General features: G+C 36.2%; 2 protein-coding genes and 1 long non-coding RNA gene across 3 annotated transcripts; 2 read left to right on the plus strand and 1 right to left on the minus strand.

Moving 5' to 3' along the window:
* Positions 1 to 4,079: 4,079 nt before the first annotated feature.
* On the plus strand, positions 4,080 to 5,529 carry LOC128215997 (uncharacterized protein F54H12.2-like). The gene is made up of 2 exons (XM_052922593.1): positions 4,080 to 4,542; positions 4,673 to 5,529. The coding sequence occupies exons 1-2, from the start codon at positions 4,080 to 4,082 to the stop codon at positions 5,527 to 5,529; spliced, it is 1,320 nt and encodes a 439-aa protein (XP_052778553.1).
* A 627-nt stretch (positions 5,530 to 6,156) lies between these two features.
* Positions 6,157 to 11,588, minus strand: LOC128216784 (uncharacterized). Its single transcript, XM_052923447.1, has 5 exons — positions 11,524 to 11,588; positions 7,540 to 11,021; positions 7,240 to 7,426; positions 7,007 to 7,099; positions 6,157 to 6,846 (listed from the first exon to the last, which is right to left on the minus strand). Exon 2 carries the CDS (start codon positions 10,322 to 10,324, stop codon positions 7,805 to 7,807), a length of 2,520 nt encoding a protein of 839 aa, XP_052779407.1. The 5' UTR covers positions 10,325 to 11,021; positions 11,524 to 11,588; the 3' UTR covers positions 6,157 to 6,846; positions 7,007 to 7,099; positions 7,240 to 7,426; positions 7,540 to 7,804.
* A 6,309-nt stretch (positions 11,589 to 17,897) lies between these two features.
* Positions 17,898 to 20,316, plus strand: LOC128215807 (uncharacterized). The gene is made up of 3 exons (XR_008258062.1): positions 17,898 to 18,288; positions 18,587 to 18,704; positions 19,266 to 20,316. It is a non-coding gene; the product is annotated as an uncharacterized LOC128215807 (long non-coding RNA).

Raw genomic sequence — 20,316 nt, forward strand, 5'->3', positions numbered from 1 at the left:
TGTTTGGTTAACAAATGCTTTATATAAGAGGGCCATAACAGAAATACGTAGACACTGAAAATAAAGCATTTAATATCGGTAATATTGTAATTATACTTATTAAATCACCGGAATATTTTCTCCTATTGTGGGAAATTTCATAAACATGTAGATACGTTGAATTTGCTTGATGTAGTTCTAAATTAAAACACGCGACGTAGAACAAGTCGGCGTACTTAACCCAATGACGTCAAACGACGGTGTTTACACAGATGCACAAAGTACATTACTTAGCCTTAAGGTTAATAAAGTTATGTATTTATCTAGATACGATTTTGACCACTGCTGAACAGATGTCTAACCGTAAATGTAACCGTTGCAAAAAAAACCACCAAAAGTATACTCCTTTTTAAAGGTTTTTAGCATGATTGCGTATCAAGCACAGCATGCTGAAATGACATCATTATTGCACGATTCTCCCTTAAGGTGTCATTTTGTTGATTTATAAACAGCAGGAGCCTTTTTAAAGATTCAGGTTTCTACATTCAACATATATATATATATATATATATATATATATATATATATATATATATAAGTGGTATTACTTTACCTTGATGTCATATTACGGACATTTTTAAAAACAACAAAACAAAAACAACAACAACAACAACAAACAAACAAACTTGAGACCTAAAAATGAGAACAGCATGAGGAATACAAACTTATATGCCATACATATGTCTATGCAAACCATTTCTTAGACTCGCCTGATTCTAAGACATATTACTCGTATATTTTACCAATTATACACTAGTGCTTTCAGTCACAAAATATGGTAGCACTATACGCATGTATGTGATATATAAAACATGTTTTATCATTAAAACATCAAGTTCTGAAAGCGTGGCATCTCGTCCTGATTTTCTAGTTAATGTATATTCACATAAAATGACGCGATGAACTTATTACCATTAATGGCATAATCTTACCGGATATGACGTTAAGATTGATAAGAAAGCAAATTTGTTGAAATCATAGCGATTGTGTTGTTCTTCTTACTGAATATCATCTTAAAATCCAATCTACTTTAACATAACTAAAATGACTGGATGTATATTATGTGTTACCAGGCACTACCATTCTGCAATGCATGAAACGCGAAAGATGATATTGCGTTGTGGTCTAACACACGCCATCATATAATACACACTTTTATTCTATTCGTCCGGGAAATATAAAAGTTAGCTCATCAATTGTTGGCTTATCTCACACAACTCCTTTTAAAACCGTCCGTTTCAACAAACATTGTTATTGTCATGAAAACACCAACAATCAATGCAGTTTGTTTATTTTACAGGTACAAAATATGTTGTTAATTATTTCTGCTTAACAATAATTGGAAAACACATTGAGTAGTTTCATTTTCAACATAGTTTACAACTAGTAAGGGTTGAAGCATTCCGTCGAGAGCTCCTTACGCATTATTGACTTCTATAACAAGTCTAACTAAGACACAAAATTAATTTGGATCCTACGTAACAATATTTCTCTACTATATGTATTTTACCGAGTCAGCACCAACCCCTATGTTTAATGAGTGGCTTAAAAATGTTTGAAATAAAGAAGGTAGTAGTTAGAAATTGATGGGAGTAGGATTCCCCAGGGGAAGTTTTACTCATAGAAATTGATGGGAGTAGGATTCCCCAGGGGAAGTTTTGCTCTTCAACGAAAATTGTGTCCTTGGAAGCGGGAAGACTCGTATTGTATACTGTGATGGTCCTTTACGATATAAGTAAAAGAATTGACAATAATGCCAGTGTGTATAAGTAAACGTGAATGAAAATTGTTGTAGAACGATATTGTTCTTTATAGTATAAGGGAAACAACTGCTATACTACACGTCGTGGAAATACGGAGAAGCGTTATTCTTCTTAATCACCGTTGCTGGGTTGCGTTAATACTTTAAATTAGTACTTGGTGTCGCTAATTACTGATCGTTTGTTTATATTTAAAGGCCAGGATTATAAAGACACTTTTTGTAGCTAAATGCTCATTCGATGTCAGACCAGTACCCTAATAACATTATCATGGATAATAAAGAGAAAGAAGACATTTTAGAGAGATATTATTTTGATCGAGAAAAATCCCGCTGCTTACGCGGGTGCGCAAAAACTGTTTCGTGTTCTTGATGATAAATATCCTGGAATATTTTCTGTTTCCTACGTAAAGCAATGGTTAAACGATCAGGACGCTTACTCGCTTCAGAAACCGAGACGACACAAATTTAAGAAAGCGAATGTGCGAGTGACGGCTATCGGCGAGCAGCTGGACATTGATCTTTTGTCGATGTTTAACATAGCTGATGAGAATGATGGTGTAGCGTTATTTGCTTTGCGCCATCGACATTCTGTCCAGGAAACTGTGGGTGAAACCATTGAAAAACAAAACGGCAAAGGAAGTTTTAAACGCTACCAAGGACATGATGATTGACATTTCTCCGATAGAAATCCGCAAGGTTCGAGCGGATAAAGGTAGCGAGTTTTCTAATCAATGGTTTAGGAAATACATGAAGAATTTGAACATACATTTTTTCACCACAAACAACTCCCCGAAAAGTAATTTTGTAGAGCGAGTTCAAAGGACTCTAAAAGAGAGATTGTATAGAATGATGAGACACAAGAGAACTTATCGATATATCGATGATCTTCAAAATGTGGTCGCTGAGTTACAATACAACTCCTCATCGAGGTTTGCACGGTTTAGCCCCTAATGATGTCAACAAAAGCAACGAAGCCGATGTGTGGGCGAAAATGTATTTGAAGAAGTCAAACAAGCCAATCGCCAAACCTAATTTTCACTTTAAAAACGGTGATCTCGTTCGCATTAGCTTCACTAAACAGCCCTTTCAGCGTGCCTATCAGGAACAGTACACCACGGAGGTGTTTAAAGTGTCAGGTCGAATTCTTAAGCAAGCCATTCCCATGTACAAACTGAAAGATTTAAAAGGTGATCGCATTCAAGGTTTGTTTTATACCGCTGAACTGCAGAAGGTGAACAAAGACGAAAACAGTTTATGGTTTATCGAGAGTATACTGAAGAAACGAAAAAGGAACAGAAGACGTGAATATTTTGTTAAATGGCAAGGGTTCCCCAAAACGTTCAATAGTTGGGTAGATGCTGATGATGTTGAGGACGTTGCGTGGAACACCAAATAATCATCATGGATAGGTATTTGTACATTAGAAGCGACGAAAGTAACGCTTATTTTTCGGATAACCAAGTGTATCGATTTAAAGTGCATCTGAGTGTACCATTGAGCTTGCACGGCAATTGGAAAGTGGCACTGACTGAGTTGTTTGCTTCCGAGGAATCTAAATTGAAAACGGCGAATGAAGCTTTATACGTTTACTCAGACCTTTGTAAAGAAAGCATAGTCCACGGATCTGAACAACCGCTGTTACGACGGTTGGAGAAAAACAATAAAAGAGGCTGGGACTATATTTTGGATACGCCTTATTACGTACCAGTAAAAGGACAGAGGTGAGAGAATTTCTGATTTATATTAAATCGGAGAGCGGCACCTTCGCGACAGAGTTGAAACAGCCGGTGTACCTGACGCTTCATTTAAAGCAGTATCCATTCTTGTGAGAAGAAAAAATGACATTATATGTTCCTAATCCACAAAAGTGGGTTGATTTCTTTGATCGCGTTAGCAGCGGTAAAACGTCTTTGAATCAATCCGGAGGTGGGCGGCGTTTATCAGTCATACCAGTGGACTACTTAAAAGCGGTAGACGATAAAACTTACCCTATAAAAGCTGTCTTACCGGCGGAGCAAACGACAGCGCAAGCGAAGTCGGAGCTTGAAAGACAGGATATAAATCCGGCTAGTGTCGTGGATATGCTTCAGTCTAGCACAGGACAGCAACGACGCGGGACTAAACGCAAAAACAGCAACAAAAAGTCTCACAAAGGAACCAAGCGTCAATCGCGGAGGTGGTAAGAAAAAAACGTATAAAACGAAGAAAACCTCGAGAAAGGGGTGTAAAAAGTTGAAAGGCAGCCGAAAAAAGGATATATTTGAAATTAGTTAAAAATATGTCGGTGTTGAATGAAAGTAAATTTAAAGAAGGACTCGTGTCGGAGCTGGCTTTATTCGATCTTCCGAGCACACAAACGAGTGTAACTAACATTTATGATGAGGAAATTCGACCTATGTCGCAGGCCTCTAGCGACGGTCCTTTTGAGTTCAGAATTAGCGGTCAGAACTCCATGGACTATTTGGATTTGAAAAATTCAAGGATATTTGTGAAGGTAAAAGTTACAAAGGCGGATGGAAGTGCCATCGGAGAGAAGGCGGACAATAAGGTCGCGCCTGCCAATATGTTTCTTCAGGCGTTGTTTTCCACCGTGGAAGTCACGCTTCAAAACAAGGCCACCATTACGTGCAACTACAACCCATACAGAGCCTACATACCAACTATACTGAAGTATGGGCGGGATGCTGCTGATAGCCAGCTTACCACACAGTGCTTTATCATGGACGATGCAGACTCTCCTGGTAATTTTGTTTATATCATAATGCCTTGACAAATAAATACTACGTTGTTTTTATTTGTTTGTTTTAAAATTATATCCTTTTCGATATCTCGCATTAAAATGTTATCTTTTTTTTTGTTTTGTTTTTGCAGGAGTTGTCGATCCTAATGGTACTAACAACGGACTTTTTCTGAGGAACAAATTAATAGCCCAGTCCGCGTCGCTAGATATGCAAGGATGTATATTCCACGATCTGTTCGATATGAATAGATTCCTGTTGAACGAGGTTGACCTGAAAATCAAGCTTTATAGGAGTCCAATAGAGTTTTGTCTGTGTGCGGCAGATGCGGTACCCTATCAGTTGGTCATTGAAGACATTTACATTCTCGCGCGAAAGATCCGGGTGAATCCCGCTGTCATTTTCGGTCATTCCAAGATACTAGAGAAGCAAAATGCTCTTTACCCCTACAATAAGGTGGAGGTGAAATCAGTCAGTATTGCATCAGGTTCCACCACGTACAGTTGGGATAATATGTACCAAGGCAGACGTCCCAACAAGTTAATCGTGGGGTTCGTGAAAAGTAAGGCAGTGAGCGGGGATATTAGTACTAACCCGTTTAATTTTGAGAACTGCTCCATTCAGCAAATCACTGTGTATTGCGACGGTCTTCCCGTCGGATCTAACCCGCTTAAGCTGGACTTTAGTGCTTCTGGCACCTCCACCATACGTGCCTACACCAACTTGCTTTTATCTAGCGGGAAGTGGAGGCAAGATGAAGGCAACCAGTTAGATAGAACTCACTTTATTGGCGGTTCTACGTTGTTCGTGTTTGAACTAGAGCCTGATTTCTCCCATCACGGAGAGTATTTGTCACTAACAAAATCTGGGAATGTACGACTAGACGTCGTCTTTAAGAATCCGTTATCAGAGCCTATGAGCTGCATCGTGTACAGCGAGGGTCCCGGCTATTTCGAAGTGAACAAGGAGCGAGATATAATTTTGTCGTAATGGAAACATCCCAACTGACATGTATGATCGATTGTGACCCCGTGTTAACAAAACGAGTGATTGGCGTTTTTCCTGCCGATAGACTACCGCTTGAACTTCCAAAGACTCCTTTCGGATTTATTGCCAATACGGACATTCACAGCAAACATGGTCAACATTGGTGCGGATTTTTTTGCGACGGTTTCGGGCATGTGGACTTTTTGGATACCTATGGTAGAACGCCCGGTCAGAATAGTTCGTATTTTCAACATTGGCTACGTATCAAAGCTAGCAAAGTACACACCAACCGTATTCAATTACAAAGTGATCATTCTAATGTGTGCGGACTATACTGTATCTTGTTTTTGCGTCAAAGACTACTCGGATACACCTATCAAACATTTTTAAACATGTTTGATGTTTCGGCTGTAGATTGCAATGATACATTTATAGCTGATACCATGTTTAACGCTTATCCATTATGTCTAGTGAATGAGTGGAATAATCATAATCAGATATGCGCTTCTTTATTGCCATGCTTGTAAAACTCATACGTTATGCATATTGTAATCAATAAATGAATAAAATATATGTTATTGTTTGCGTTTTTACTTCATTCATGAGACATGTAATAAAAACAAAACTATATGTTGTATATATTTATTTCACTTTGTATAAATGAAGAATGGCATACACATATACTATATTTTACATAAAACATTATAGGTCACAATTTTCTGCAAGGAGTGATTTTAAAGTCATTAATGTTAAAACTGTGTTCAACACCAATCGAGTATCTTTTTGAAAGATCCTTTTCAGATACGATTGTAAATGTCATTGCCTCCTGCGTTTCCATCGCATCTTTTGCATTAGGTTCAGTAGCGACTTTGTAATGTCCGTAAGCATAACTTTCTACTGCGTTTTTTAGAAATCTTTTATCATCGAATGCAGAGAGCCCCGTTTTTTGAATCGTTTCACCGAGTAATGCATGTCTGTGACTTCTAAGAGAGGACATGGACGAGATCCTGCTAGTTTCATCGAATAAAGTATTTTTGTAACAGTCATGTTTTAACTCTTTTTTTACCGTTACCTTAGTAATGCCTTTGGCTCTCTTAAAATCTTTATCGTTACATCGAAAGCTATACATTTTTGATCTAAGTCCCACAAATTCAGTAATGGGGCTTCCGTTGGTTTCGTCTTTCATTTTTCCTAGCACTTTTTTATTGAGATCACTTTGAAGAAAATGCCCCTCCGGGTAGTCAGAGGTGTCGAAGTACTCCATTGAAGCGTTCATGTCTTCGTATATATCGTCTGTATCGCAAGAAAACAGGAGGCTATCTAAAAAAACAACAAAAAAACACCAATCAGTTGAATTATTGAATGAGTTAGTTATCCGACATGTAGTACTTTCCACACTTGTTTTTACGCTTTACTTGTTTTGGTGTAGTTAAAAGATAACAACTATAGATCGGTTTATAACAAAGAGTATACGTTTTACCTGTATCCGTCATTTGTAGTTGTGTCGAGGCGTTGTTGTACTTCGTTTTGATATAATTGTACCAAAAGTCGTACATCAGACATTTGCTCAGATCTGAAGCGGAGAATCATAATACAGATAGAAGTAGTAATGATAAAATTGAAAGACAAAGCTGCGACATTGTATGTTTTTAAGATAGTAATCTTCAACAATGACAACAAAAGAAAAATGTATTCATAAACGAAACACCATACCTAATACACTCATGCCACAAAAAATAGGTTTACATAAGCTGACTTTTGTCCTGTACAGTTCCACCGCAACCAAGTCTTCATTGAAGATGGTAGTATTTTTGTAGGCCGGTTTGGCAGTGACTTTTTGAAGTCTACCTTCTGTATGTACCAATTCAATATTCTTGTGGAGTCTCACGTTTTCCATGGTCTGAAAGGGTTTGAAAATAGTTATAGATTCTTCATTCACGCGGAATGTTTAACAGAAAAATAGCATAGCAGAGATGATTATAAAAAGTAAAATATATCTAATGAAAGACTTACCTTTCCAAACACGGATACATTCATCAGTTTGTAGAAATTTTTCTGGAATGCGGACGTGGCTATCTTACGCATTTCCGTGTTTTGATCAATGTAGGTCTTCATCCACGGTTCTTGTTTGAATTTGAGAATTCTATGAACGGCTTTGAGTTCCATGCCTAGTCTGATGTATAACTGTAGGTTTCTGTAATGCAAGACGTAATGATCTTTGTCTTCTAATGTGGTCAACAATTTCTCCACTTTACCGCGGTTTGGTAGAGGGTCCTTCTCAGATAATCCGTGCAGCTTTCTGAGCAGTTGTCTCGCATACGGGAGAGAGCTCTTCGTTCGAAATAGCTCTTCGCACGGGGGCTAAAGGTAGGCAGTTATGACTATCGTGAAGACTTTCAGGGTAATGTAACGACACCTCTAGAATGTAACCCGTGTCACCTGCTTCCGGAATAGACATGACATCAAATGCCTCAATGTATTTCTGGTTCATGAACACAAAGTCACGTAGTGGAAGAGGTTGCACCATAGCCCAACCGTAGAGATTGTTTGCGTCTAGGTACTGTAGAAATGTCGTAGGTTGTAAAGGGTCGTACTCTCGCACATATTTGTTGTTTGCCTTTTTATAGCGATTTGATATCTGAGACACACCTCCGCGAATGCCGGCCTCTATCATCAATATTTTATCGATGTCCGTCAGCAACTCTAACTTAACGTCTGTCATTTTCAGACAAGCTGACCAAGATAGACCGGGTGAAGTGTAGAAATGACATGGATCTAGCTCGTACTGTTGTAAACACAGCTTTCTAAATGACTCAAATACATCGCTCAGTAACACCACATCAGTTTTCAGATACAGATCATGATACTCTCCTAACGAACGCATGTTGAACGTCTGAAACACGGTGCGCGCGTGTTCATAATCTTCATTCGAAATATGTTCTTTTTTGATTGTTGAATAGAATTGATCTTTAGACGGTAATTCTGACTCATCAAATTTATCGAAGGAGTCCATGTATTCGTACGGATAAACGCCCTTTCGAAGGAGTAGGTGAGCATGTGTTTCGCTTTCAGACAGCAAATGTGTGAAGGCTGGCAATCCATCTTGAGCTAGATTTTCGACCAAACTTTCTAATGAAGCGGGAAGGAACTGGAAACTGTCTATAAATCTCAGTCTATCTAGTGAAAAACTGACATATCGCTCGGTATTTTGAGCGATACATTTCAATGGATAGTCTTTGAAAAGACCGAGATTTTCGCAGAGAATGTGGGCATCAAAATTTTTCAGGTTATGAAATACGACGGGGATAAACTTTGCTTGTTTACAACTGAGATTACAGCTGTTACAGGCTGGTCCAATGATCTCCCCAGTGAGATGGTTATGATGTCTCACTATCCTATTGTAGGTCTTGTCGTAAGACGTGAATCGTGTTTTGCAGATACAACAATGAGTAGCATTTTCAATAAGATCATTATGTTCTTCAGTAATCTGCATGGGTTCAATAGTGGAAAGAATCTCTTGTATATCTTCTTGCTCTTTTAATAACGATTCGATGAATTTCTTACCAGCGTCTTCACCCCTATAAATCACAGAAGGTTTGGTGTATTGTTTATCTTCGCACACAACTTTATAACCGAAACCGCAGACCTCGAGTTTGCTCGTCGCTGTGGTAGCAGACTGTTCAGGATTTGGTGAGCAAGTGTGTAGTTTTCTGTTGATGGTTTCAAAATCGGCGTATATCACGAAAGGGACTGTCAATGTCTTTTCATAATCTTTAAATTCAAGAATATCGTTCTGACCGGCAATGGGAAGTTCTACCCTTTGGGCTTCATGCGTTGAACAATACTGCTCATGTTCTTGTAGTGACCTTTCCTTGCTAAATCCGTGTAGGCAGTAAGAGCAAAAATATAGTTGGTTGTTATGCGTCTTTGTGCGAGACAGAAAGCGGTTTAGATTGGTAATCAAACAATAGTGCGATTTTTCCTCGTGCATCAGCCACAATAAATTGACATGGTGCAAGCGATGGCGTTGCTCGGTGATTCTTAATGGAACGATTGACTCGTCCTCATAGGCAAAGACATTGATCGATATATGTTCATTTTGGCGTTCCACTTTCCGTATTTGCGATAAGGTGACGGGAAAGCTGATGCCAGACATATTTACTTCGTATTCGTATTGATAGTAATGTTCCACGCGTTCCGGTTCAATCGCTGTCGGATGTAATGACGCTATTAGGCAGTATAGAAAACACTTATCATCCTGGTTTTGAATATTTAATAGACTTCGACTCTTTGACAGCGATCTCGGTAAGGGTATATATGCGGAGCCCTTGACGGGTTTGTACACCACAGTATGGATTTCTAGTTTCAACACTTTTTTGATATACCACCCCGAGCCTTCACGAATGAATTTTTCCAGACTCTCAAACATTTTCTGCATCGCCTCATTTAAATCGTGTTCGTCTATATCATCCGCCGACAATGTTCTATAAGTTCGACTTCTAAAATATGGCGCTGTCACTACAATGTCTGAACCATCGTCGCGCTGCATTTCTACTTGCACGCATAAATTCCATTTAATACCTCCTAATGCGCGCGCGCGAGACTGTAGATAGGCCATGACTCTGTCTCTGTTATTAGCGAAAAATGTCAACACATCGTATCTTTCGTTTCCTCTGGGTTGCAAATATCTGTTTATCACTCCATTTCTTAAAGCCGATTCCTCATTTTGTTGATTCAATATCAACGTCATTGTCCTCATTATCATTTTCTTTTTCATCGTCATTATTGCGTTCACCATTATCTTCTTTCTCTATACTAGCATCAGACCCATCGACAAGTTGCTTTACACTTTGCTGATCGTATGGTTCGTCAACATTTAATGCAGCGGGGGTTGTCGCTCTTCGACCGCCTTGTTGATTTAAAGGATGGTTCTGACTTACATGATGAAATAATTCATCATAATTTTGAAATTCTCGTTCGCAATGTCGACACGAAAACTGAGTTGTGCACCTTCTCGGAGTTCGTTGATGTACCTTTGCCTTATGTCGATTGAGATTATATTCTCTCCCGAACGTTTTATTGCATAATGTACATGAAAACGAGGCAGATGTTTGTCTTTGTGGACGGTGTAATCCGTGAACCTTTTTCTGATGATTGCGCAGTTTTTCTAAGCGCGCATACGATTTATCGCATTGTTCACACTTGCGTTTGATCATATGACTCTGCATATGCTGTCGCCGTGCTCTTATAGTTTTGTAGTGTTTAGAACATATAACACATTTGAATCCTTTGTCTTTCTTTTTAAAATTCTGACTCTCTCTACGATTTAATTCCTCGTCACTATCATCCGATAAAGTATCACTCTGTTTCTTTTCCATTTTTGTTTACTTTTTCAACGAAATATTCAAAAAAAAAATATCCAAAATGTTTGAAGGTAAAGTAAAGTGTTTTAAGCTTTCACAACGAAACTGTCTTCTTCGACTGCCTCCATCGTACTGAAATATTCGTAATTTAAAACCGAGTATAATATAAAAACATCAACAATTTTTATAATTAACATCACCGGGAGGTGTGTCACGTCCTCGATATAATCAACACTTTTAATTAAAATCACCGAGATGTGCTTTTCATGACTGAAAGTTGAGAATTAAATGTCAGTTTTATGTGATGGATCATTAAATATGTATGAGAAAATTCGTAACCACACCTAGAGCTATTCAACATTTTATTTTTTTAATTAAAATCACCGGGAGTTGTGTCTTGTATTTCTTTTCATGATGGAAGCTCGATAATTAAACCTGTCAGTTTTATTTGAAAGATCATTTATTATGTATGAGAACATTCGTAACCACACCTAGAGCTATTCAACATTTTTAATTTTTAGATTAAAAATCACCGAGAGGTACGTCTCCTATTTCTTTTTCATGTCATTAAACCTATTCAACGAATCTGAAATGGCATTTATAATTCATAAGATCATGCACCGAATAAAAGTACCTTTAAATGGTGTAGTTAATCCAACGTTGTTTGACATTCTTTCCATCTCCCTTTGATTGTATACGCCTTCTCTCGTTCAAGCGCTTCTTGGCACCCTTTTCCTTTTTAACATTCGAATGTGTTAACCTCCTCCTATCGAAATGCATTTCTGAGAATGGTTTACGCACATATAGATTTGGTTTTTCTACATCGGCGTTTTCTTCGTGTTTAACTTCGCTATCATCCGTAGATGTTTTTTTCTAAGCCAGACACGGACGAATGTTCGTCTCTTTTATCCGCGTTTTTATCACTGACAATATCATTAGCAACCGAGGATGTTTCGTTTCTATCTCGCAGACTGCCACCTCTTTGTTCAGATTCAAGCTTAAGTAAATGATCGTATTTACTTTTCGGCACCACAACCATTTCACGAGCCATCCTTCTTTCACAACAACTTGCTTTTGATGGTGTTGATAAATGGTAAAATATATTTGAAATACTTTAAAAGCAATTCCTTTCTCTTTTTCAACGAAATGCTTTTGCTTATAAACTGCCGAATAACAGTTTTATGTTTTGCCAACTGTTTTTTGTCTTTATCTGCCAGAGGATGATAACCTAGCATCAAATTATACACAATTTGTACAATAGCGTTTAACTGCGACTTGTCTATCGCTCTTAATAACACCTTTTTCTGTTTGATAGAAGTATTGAGAAGTAGACGTAAAAAATCCTTTTCCTTTTTAATTAACTGACTCATGTTGTCACACTCTCAGGTTGATACACTATCATTAACTGCCCGGGTAAAACGTTCGTTCGAAGTTTATATAATGAGTCGGAATGCGGAGAAAGATCGACCAGAAGATACCTGTATTTCTCGGCAGTGGCTTTCTTGTACGCATCCATAAAGTATTTGATCTGACCGGGAAAGATTTGTCGACCTAGCGTCTGTATTTGTAATTCATCTCGATTGTTTTTAAATAAAAAGAAATAGTGCGTGTTTAGACTAATGGTACGAAATTCGCGTCCAGGACAAAACGCATTTTGGCAAATGAGAAAGCAAAAGAACTTGAAATGATGCGCATATTTGCAATAGATGTCTACGACGGCTTTAGATTTCGCGCTTTCAATCATCAAGTCGTCAATCACCAAGATCTTTTCTCTCGGTTCATTCATGTGCCAGGTTTCAAGTTCAGTCTTTGTGGGTAGACCCTCGTAAAAGGTCATGTGCGGTATAGCCTTTTTCATGTCCGCAAACAAAGGTTGATAAACACTATAGCAATAGTAAATGGCTTTTATCGGTTTAGTAAAAGCTCCGTCAGTATGTTTTAAGAGTTGATACACGAAAGTACTCTTTCCCACATTGCTCGGACCTAAAAAATTAAGTCATAAAAGCTTAGCTAAAAGCTTTATTGGAAGCCTTCCATCGAAATCTAGTGCCTACTTCAATGAAATCTAGATCATATACTTTTAAAAAATGAAAAGTAAATCGATTCATAACTTCTTTAATTTAATAAATGTCATAATGTAATAACCCGCATACACGACTAACCTATTACTTGAGCCGTAGAGTTCGCTTCTAGCTTAACCGTACTCTCCATGTCTAACGAGATATCCAAATGAAACCAAACCACATTCAACGGGCTAATTTATACTTTTTTTCAAAAAAGTTTTTTCCAATTCAAAAACAGACTCAGATGTTCTATATACTCTTTTATTGATTATATTTTTTCCCAACACCAATGAAAAATATAGATATATACATAGCATTCATAGTTCATATAAATGATCAAGACACATACAGTAAAATCATCAAACAACGAGCACATATAAGCATCAAAGAACGTACACATACAACAAGATATAACATCATTTATCAACCTTTGCAAATGCCAGTTAGTATGCAACATTTATTTTTTTTTTAGGTTAGTTTGCAAAGTTAACCGAATCTGTGATTTAACATGAGCAATTGAACAGTCATTTGTATCATTTTAGATTTCCACTGCTCACTTTTCATATCAGTTTCGCGCCAATCGTTACAATACACTTTTAATTTGAAACATGTTCAACACTTGAACAGACACGTCGAGAAGAGATGTTGCTTCGTTCCATTTCAATACAATATCGGATTCATCCACTTCAGCGAGAATGTCATCGAAATATAACTCTAGCTGCTGTTTATCCGTTAAAGTTAAACACGTATGATCACTTTGCGATAAACAAGCATTTTGACAGCCGAAACACTTCTTTCTGAAAACAAGGTACATATTTTTGCTAATTTCTTTAGCATAGAAAAAGTCAAAATACGATTCTAGTAATGACACTTGACTGAGCTCCATATTTCTTTACTAATTTTTAAAATTTTAAAAATCAAAATTCACACTCGCAAATGCTGCAACGTCGTATGTGTCTCTAGAACAAGTCAGCTTTATATACGCACACTCGGGCGACCATTTCTTGTGTTCAAGATCGGGAATGTCATTGACTGCCCACTGGCTCACTTTAACGCCGCACGCGAAACATTCTACAATATCTCCTTCTTTCGAATAAATAAATCCCGATTTAGCTAGAGCGTATTTATCTTGATTCATCTGCTGAGGCCATGTTTGATAGGAAGATAAACGATCCTCATACTTCGCATAACTATTTCGTTTTAACCTGTTCCCAAAAAGTACAGTTTCACTAGAATTCATCTTGGTATATGAAATCGAATTACTCAAAGTTTTTACCAGCTTTCGTAGTCTTTATAGGTGGTTGGATTACACAGGTGACATTTGAAGTACGATATTTGATTGTGATGAGGATCGTCACATACGCGCTCTGGAAACACGCCACTTAACACGTCAATTGGGAACTCTGTGGATGCGACTGAACCGTCTGGACACGCACCACTTAACACTTCAGTTGAAAACTCTGTCCATGGATTCAAACCATTGTGTGTCGTATATTGTACTGATCGTGGCTGAACGTCAACTCCATTGATACCATTGTCGGTGGTGATACCATTTTCAGTGGCATGTTCGTCGTTCATTAATGTGCTTTCAAAGTCCCACGTATCATCAAGTCCGGAAAGACCAAGCACATTCTGCGGAAGTTCTTGAAACGCTTCAGATCCCCATGTCATTACCTTTTCACCTTGTATTGTATAATGCGTTACTGCATCACCTTGTACCGTGCAATGTGTAGCTTCCTGTTGCTTGTCAGACACTTTGTCTTTTACATTTTTCATTACATGTGTAGAACTGATCGATCCACTGTCCATTGCCGATTTTAGTTTTGGTTTCCGCGGATGCAACTCATGATTCTGATTCTTCATAAAATGTGTCTTACTTTGCACATGACGACCAACGAAACAATCCGTGATCCATTTCTTACACGTGGAACAATATATATTCTTAACACCGCTCTTTCTGACTTTCATCTTGGCGTTCGCAACTTTGAATACTCTTTAGAGAACACCTTCATTTTATTCAACGCTAAGCTCCTCTCAATTTACTATCACGCATAGCTCCTCCCAGGAACGAGAGTCGTTGTTTTCTCATTGGCTCACAAAATGTCAGCAATATCAATAAAGCATCTCATAACAAAGCAAAAGAATCGTGTAAATTACTACCACAAACTATACATTTCCTACTTACAGTTACTCTATCAGACAAACGTTCTTCTACTAAATAGGTAGTTTGTCTCTTCATACATATGACACAACATCTCGTGTCATCATCTACGTAAAAGGATATTACTGCTGGCAAAAATAAGGATGGCGTTTTTGTTTTGTTTTCTAAATATTGTTGTAAAAGTTTAAGGGTTTATAGGAGCGCTAATTATTTCTCTGAAAACTGAACGGCCATGCTGGGCATTTCTTATAGGTAAATATATAACCGCATCAACAAGTCCTTGATCATCGATAAGTTCAATACATGTAAGAATAGCGATATAGTATTTTCGACACGAAATACAACGACACAGTTTTACAGCTTTTCTAGCTGTTGAAATATATGCAGAACGTCTCAAAACAGATATTCTTTCACTGTTACATATACACTGATCCATTTTCTATTAAAGTTAATATAGTTTAGCGCGTTGGTCTCTCGTCAATCATCTATCATTTACAGTCTAAAGTTGTTGCATCTAATAGGGATAATGACGTTTTACGCTTGTCTTAGCCGTATCTGTTTTTTGAGCAGCAGCAGCGGACGCAGCACTAGTCGTATCTGTTTTTTGAACAGCGACGTGTGTAACTCCTTTAGCATCCCCAGTTGTATCGCTAGAGAACCCCTAAAAAAATTAAAAATGGTTGGTTAATTAATACTTTACCGTTGATGAGATCATAAAATCAAACCTATTTAACAAAATTTAGGTGTGAAATAAATTTTATAATAAAAGCAAACAATGTTAATGCCTATAAACATATAGTCTACAGCTTCTAAAATAAATTTATTTCTATAAAATAGTCAACTACAAATAATGAAATACCAATACATATCAAAGAACAAACTAGTTCTACAGTTATTTACTTTAAAATTAATGAAAGCAAACTTACTTCGATCATCAACACTTCTTCTTCTATAGCTTGGATCGCTTCTTTCAGCTGTATAGTTTCCTTCCACAGTCAACCATACGGATCTGGATTTCTCCTTTACCAGTTCGCCGTTTTCATAGACAGTATGATTCACATATACATTTAAGTATTCTCCATTTTTCTTAACCGTTACATTCTTATTAAAACCAAACTGTTTTCTAATCGGTTTGTCCATGTTCTTAAGAAAATAAATCTTTACAAGTGTTACTTTGTTATAAGTTTTTCGAAAAGTTATAGGAAAAGCTTTAGTTCAAACAGTTGTCGAAAGCGATTTGAAAATGCTGTAAATTGCGCTGGACTTATATACGTTGGCTTAAGAGGTGGGTCTGATGTTGCTCACGTTTTTAATTTAAATGCAAATAAAGTCTTCAATGACTCCTTTGAAAACAGGTAATGGATTCTATTTAAGATGTTATTTTTCATACATAAATAATTTGAATTGAAGGCGTCTCCTCTTTTATAGAAATTAGTTCTTTTCAAGACACGAAAATTCAATTTAACATCTCGACAGGTGTCATTGGGTTGATGACATTTTGATGAGGTTGTTGGCTATAGAGGTTCATATATATATATAAATGTAATAAAGATTACAGGCGTCTCCTCGTTTTTTAAATTAGTTCTTTTCAAGACATACAATTTCAATAGTACAACTTGGTGGGACTTCTATTCAATTGATAGCATTTTAACGAGATGATTAACTGTAAACGGTTATACCCTATATGTAAATGAAGTGTTAAATACACGGTTATAATCTATATGCAAATAAAGAGTAAAAATATGTGGTAATATATATGCAAATGAGCTGTTATTACATTTTATTTTGTACAGCAAAATATGTATCATCTAAACACTCCATTTAATAGGATGTTATTACACAGTTATTTTAATTAAAACGTAAAATGGATGATGAACAAAAAATGTTAAACTGAAAGAAATGTACTCTGCTAGAATATGTAAACGCCTAACTATTCACCTATATACAACTTTTAAAAAGCACCATACACGTTATTTAGTTTATATAAAACAAACTTTGCGAACTTTACGTTATAACAACTTTATGTTTATACCAACAGTTATGTTTCAAGAACTTTGGATGGAAGAATGCGGGGTATGCTATGAAGAGGCTGAAATTTACTTTAGAAACGTATGTCAATGTACATCTGTAGTGTGTAAAAACTGTTTTGAAAGGCTAGACAATTGTCCATTTTGTACAACAACAGATATGTTTCAAAAACTTTGGATGGAAGAATTTGACATTTGTAATGATGACAAAGAGATTTATTTTAAAAATACGTGCAATTGCAAATCTTTAGTATGACAAGACTGCTTTAAACATATAAGTAAATGTCCATTTTGTAGAGCTCTTATTTTAAAATTAAGTAAAATGAATGTGCGTCATTTCAACCAGCGTCTACTGAAACCATCATTTTATTCTCGGAACCAGCTATACCCGAAATCAGAGCATTACCCGGATTTTTTCCTTCAACATTTTTACCGCAAACAGAATCTAGATTAGCTAAAAACAATTGGAATTTTTGGTTTCATAGATTAAATGGATTACAAATTATAAGACCGACACAGCTTTTCAATCAAGTCACGTCCATATACTATTAAATACTGGTAGATTTGATATTCTTACTCAAGGGGGACGTTGTGTTAACAGAACAGAGGAATATCATTTTGTTGGAAGACAATTACATACATTTCAATCCTCTGTTCAATTTTAATAAGAAAGGAAGGACAACCCTGTCTAGGTAAAAACAAACGCGTATAGAAAACGCCAATTAGTTGTGTGTAACCTTAAAATCGATCTGAACGGGAAATAGCATTACCCGTTTACGACAACCATATACCGTTCTGGAAGGACTTTGTTTCCGGGTTTTTGCACAAAATAAATATTCTTAATTTTTGTTTCATTGTTTTGCTGCTTTCATAAAAGAACAAAGGTAGTGTCTGTACATATAAAAAAGAGTTGTGTCATCACGACCAAAACTCAGTGATAGGTGAATTGAACTATATGAGGACATTAAAAATAGTCAATATTGAGATGTAAAGAGACAGTTTCAGAGTAATCACATACATGAACATTTCAAGACTCAACTAAATTGACGAGATAGAAACCCAACCCACCCTAAACGTCGACTGATGGAGGTTCCGTCCACTGTTTGTGATGTCAACAACAGACAATTCTGTTAAAATGTGCTGCAAAAGTAATTTGCCATTTACTAGTTGTACCATAAACACTTTTCAATTGTTCAATTACAATTTTTATGTTCTATTAATCTTAAATGCTGTTTTCTATATAGAGTAGTTGTTGATCGGCTTACAACAAATTATATAAATGGTGGTATTTACAATAATAGTTCCGTTGTTGTATACAACCATACAAAATGTAAATAGTTTATAGATGTTTCTTTTAAAACGTAAAAATTTGTTTTATAAATTAATAACAAGTACATTTTTGCAGACATGTTCATGACATTCACCATGCTTTTGAAACCTATCCAGGGTTAGAGAAACTACAAAGACAGTCAGCACACCTTCGGTCAAGACTAGCATAAAACTTAGTGCTTTGATCATGGAGTTTATGCATAAAATCTCCCCAGGTCAGCATAAAACACAACACGTAAGTTTTTGATGGGCATTTTAACTTTGAGCATTATAATTAACTATTATTGCATTCTGTATCATTTAATGAAAGCATTCAGTTGCACTAAAACAACTAAGAAAATTTTGATGGAAACCAAGGTGTATATATTAACAAAAACAAATCTTTCTTCTGCTAGAAGATTAGAGCATACTTGTATAATAATAAGAGATAGTCCAACACATCAAACTCCACAAACACCACTGTCCAATCTGTTATTTCAAAATGTATATTCCAAATGATGTATATCAAACAACCACAGAACCCATACATGTATAACCCACCATATAAGCTGAGTTTTTTTTTATAAAGTTTTGTAAGCTAGACATATTTAAAGATAAACTAAGAAAAGTCTAGTATTCCCATGAAAGTGCTGCTGCTGTTTGTTTATCTAGAGTTAAAATGTAATAAATTATATCCAAGAAATTCCTAAATATGTGTAAAAATAGCTTATAAATTTATTATTATGCATGGCTTATTACATGTAATACATGCTATGTTTTCCTTGCCTTGTTACATTATCCCTCTTTATCATTTCAGCTCAGTCTCATCAACTCGCTGGAGGGGGTAGCTGCCATAATCATCATACTTTAAAATCTCATAATGCTGCACAAATGGAACATAATTGCATTAAACCAGACAAAAGTTGGAGGTTGCTGCTTTGATGTGGCACTGTGGTCCAGGATGGTTGACAATAAGGACTGATTGTGATACTGCATGGATGGTTTAAAATAAACACATTCTGTGTTCAGTTTTGTTTTACAATAATTAGAAAACTGTAAAGTTTGTTTATGCATCTGGGTAAGGCTCGCTTTTGTAGACTGTGGTCAGCTTTGGTTCCTAGCTCACATGTTATGGCTCATCCTTCATCAGATAGGTAAACATTGTTTTCCTGGAGGACATATGGTTGACTAACCTGTAAAAGAAAGGATCTTTAAATGTTTTATATACTGTTGTATGTTGTTCCTACTGAAAATTTATGTATTTACAATACAGAAGACAGAACAATCAGTTAATTACCTAATACTTATTAAAGCATTGAATGGCTTATAAAAAAATGGGTGTATCTAAAGGTCAGTTTTTTTTTTAAATAATGTATACAATTCCATTTACCTGTAGTAGTCATATTGTATATCATATTGCGTTTGTTGGCAGTCTATAGTTCCCTAGTTTCATGTATTTGATTGCAAAAATTGTAAGCTTCTTGTTTTTTTTATATTTGTTAAAAGCAGTATGTGTATTTGTTCTTTAGTAAATATGTCATTGATAATACAATAAAAAGTATAGAGACTTGATCAGAGGCCAAACATTTAACATATACCCCGTTAAGTGGCATAGGGGCATAGCCACACATTTGACAATATGAACACATGAACTAGTAACAACAACAAACAGAGCAAACAAAGAAAATGTATTTCATCATAAATATTTCATTCCATATTATGTTATATGGTTGTTTTGTATTTTAATTAACTATTCATTATAAAGTTTGTTTATATTTGTTGTTACAAAGTTGTGTGACTATTTCATATGTTTGACAAAGTTTCATGGTTGTTAATATTTTAAAAAATAAAATTCATAATAAAACATA

This window comes from Mya arenaria, chromosome 14 (assembly GCF_026914265.1).
Source record: "Mya arenaria isolate MELC-2E11 chromosome 14, ASM2691426v1".
Classification (NCBI taxonomy): domain Eukaryota; kingdom Metazoa; phylum Mollusca; class Bivalvia; order Myida; family Myidae; genus Mya; species Mya arenaria.

What these genes read in the sequence shown, in the direction of transcription:
- LOC128215997 (XM_052922593.1), top strand. Translation starts at nt 4,080, where the DNA reads ATGTCGGTGTTGAATGAAAGTAAATTTAAAGAAGGACTCGTGTCGGAG. An exon ending in GGACGATGCAGACTCTCCTG is followed by an intron (nt 4,543 to 4,672) that starts GTAATTTTGTTT and finishes TTGTTTTTGCAG; the next exon opens with GAGTTGTCGATCCTAATGGT.
- LOC128216784 (XM_052923447.1), bottom strand. Translation starts at nt 10,324, where the DNA reads ATGGTGAACGCAATAATGACGATGAAAAAGAAAATGATAATGAGGACA.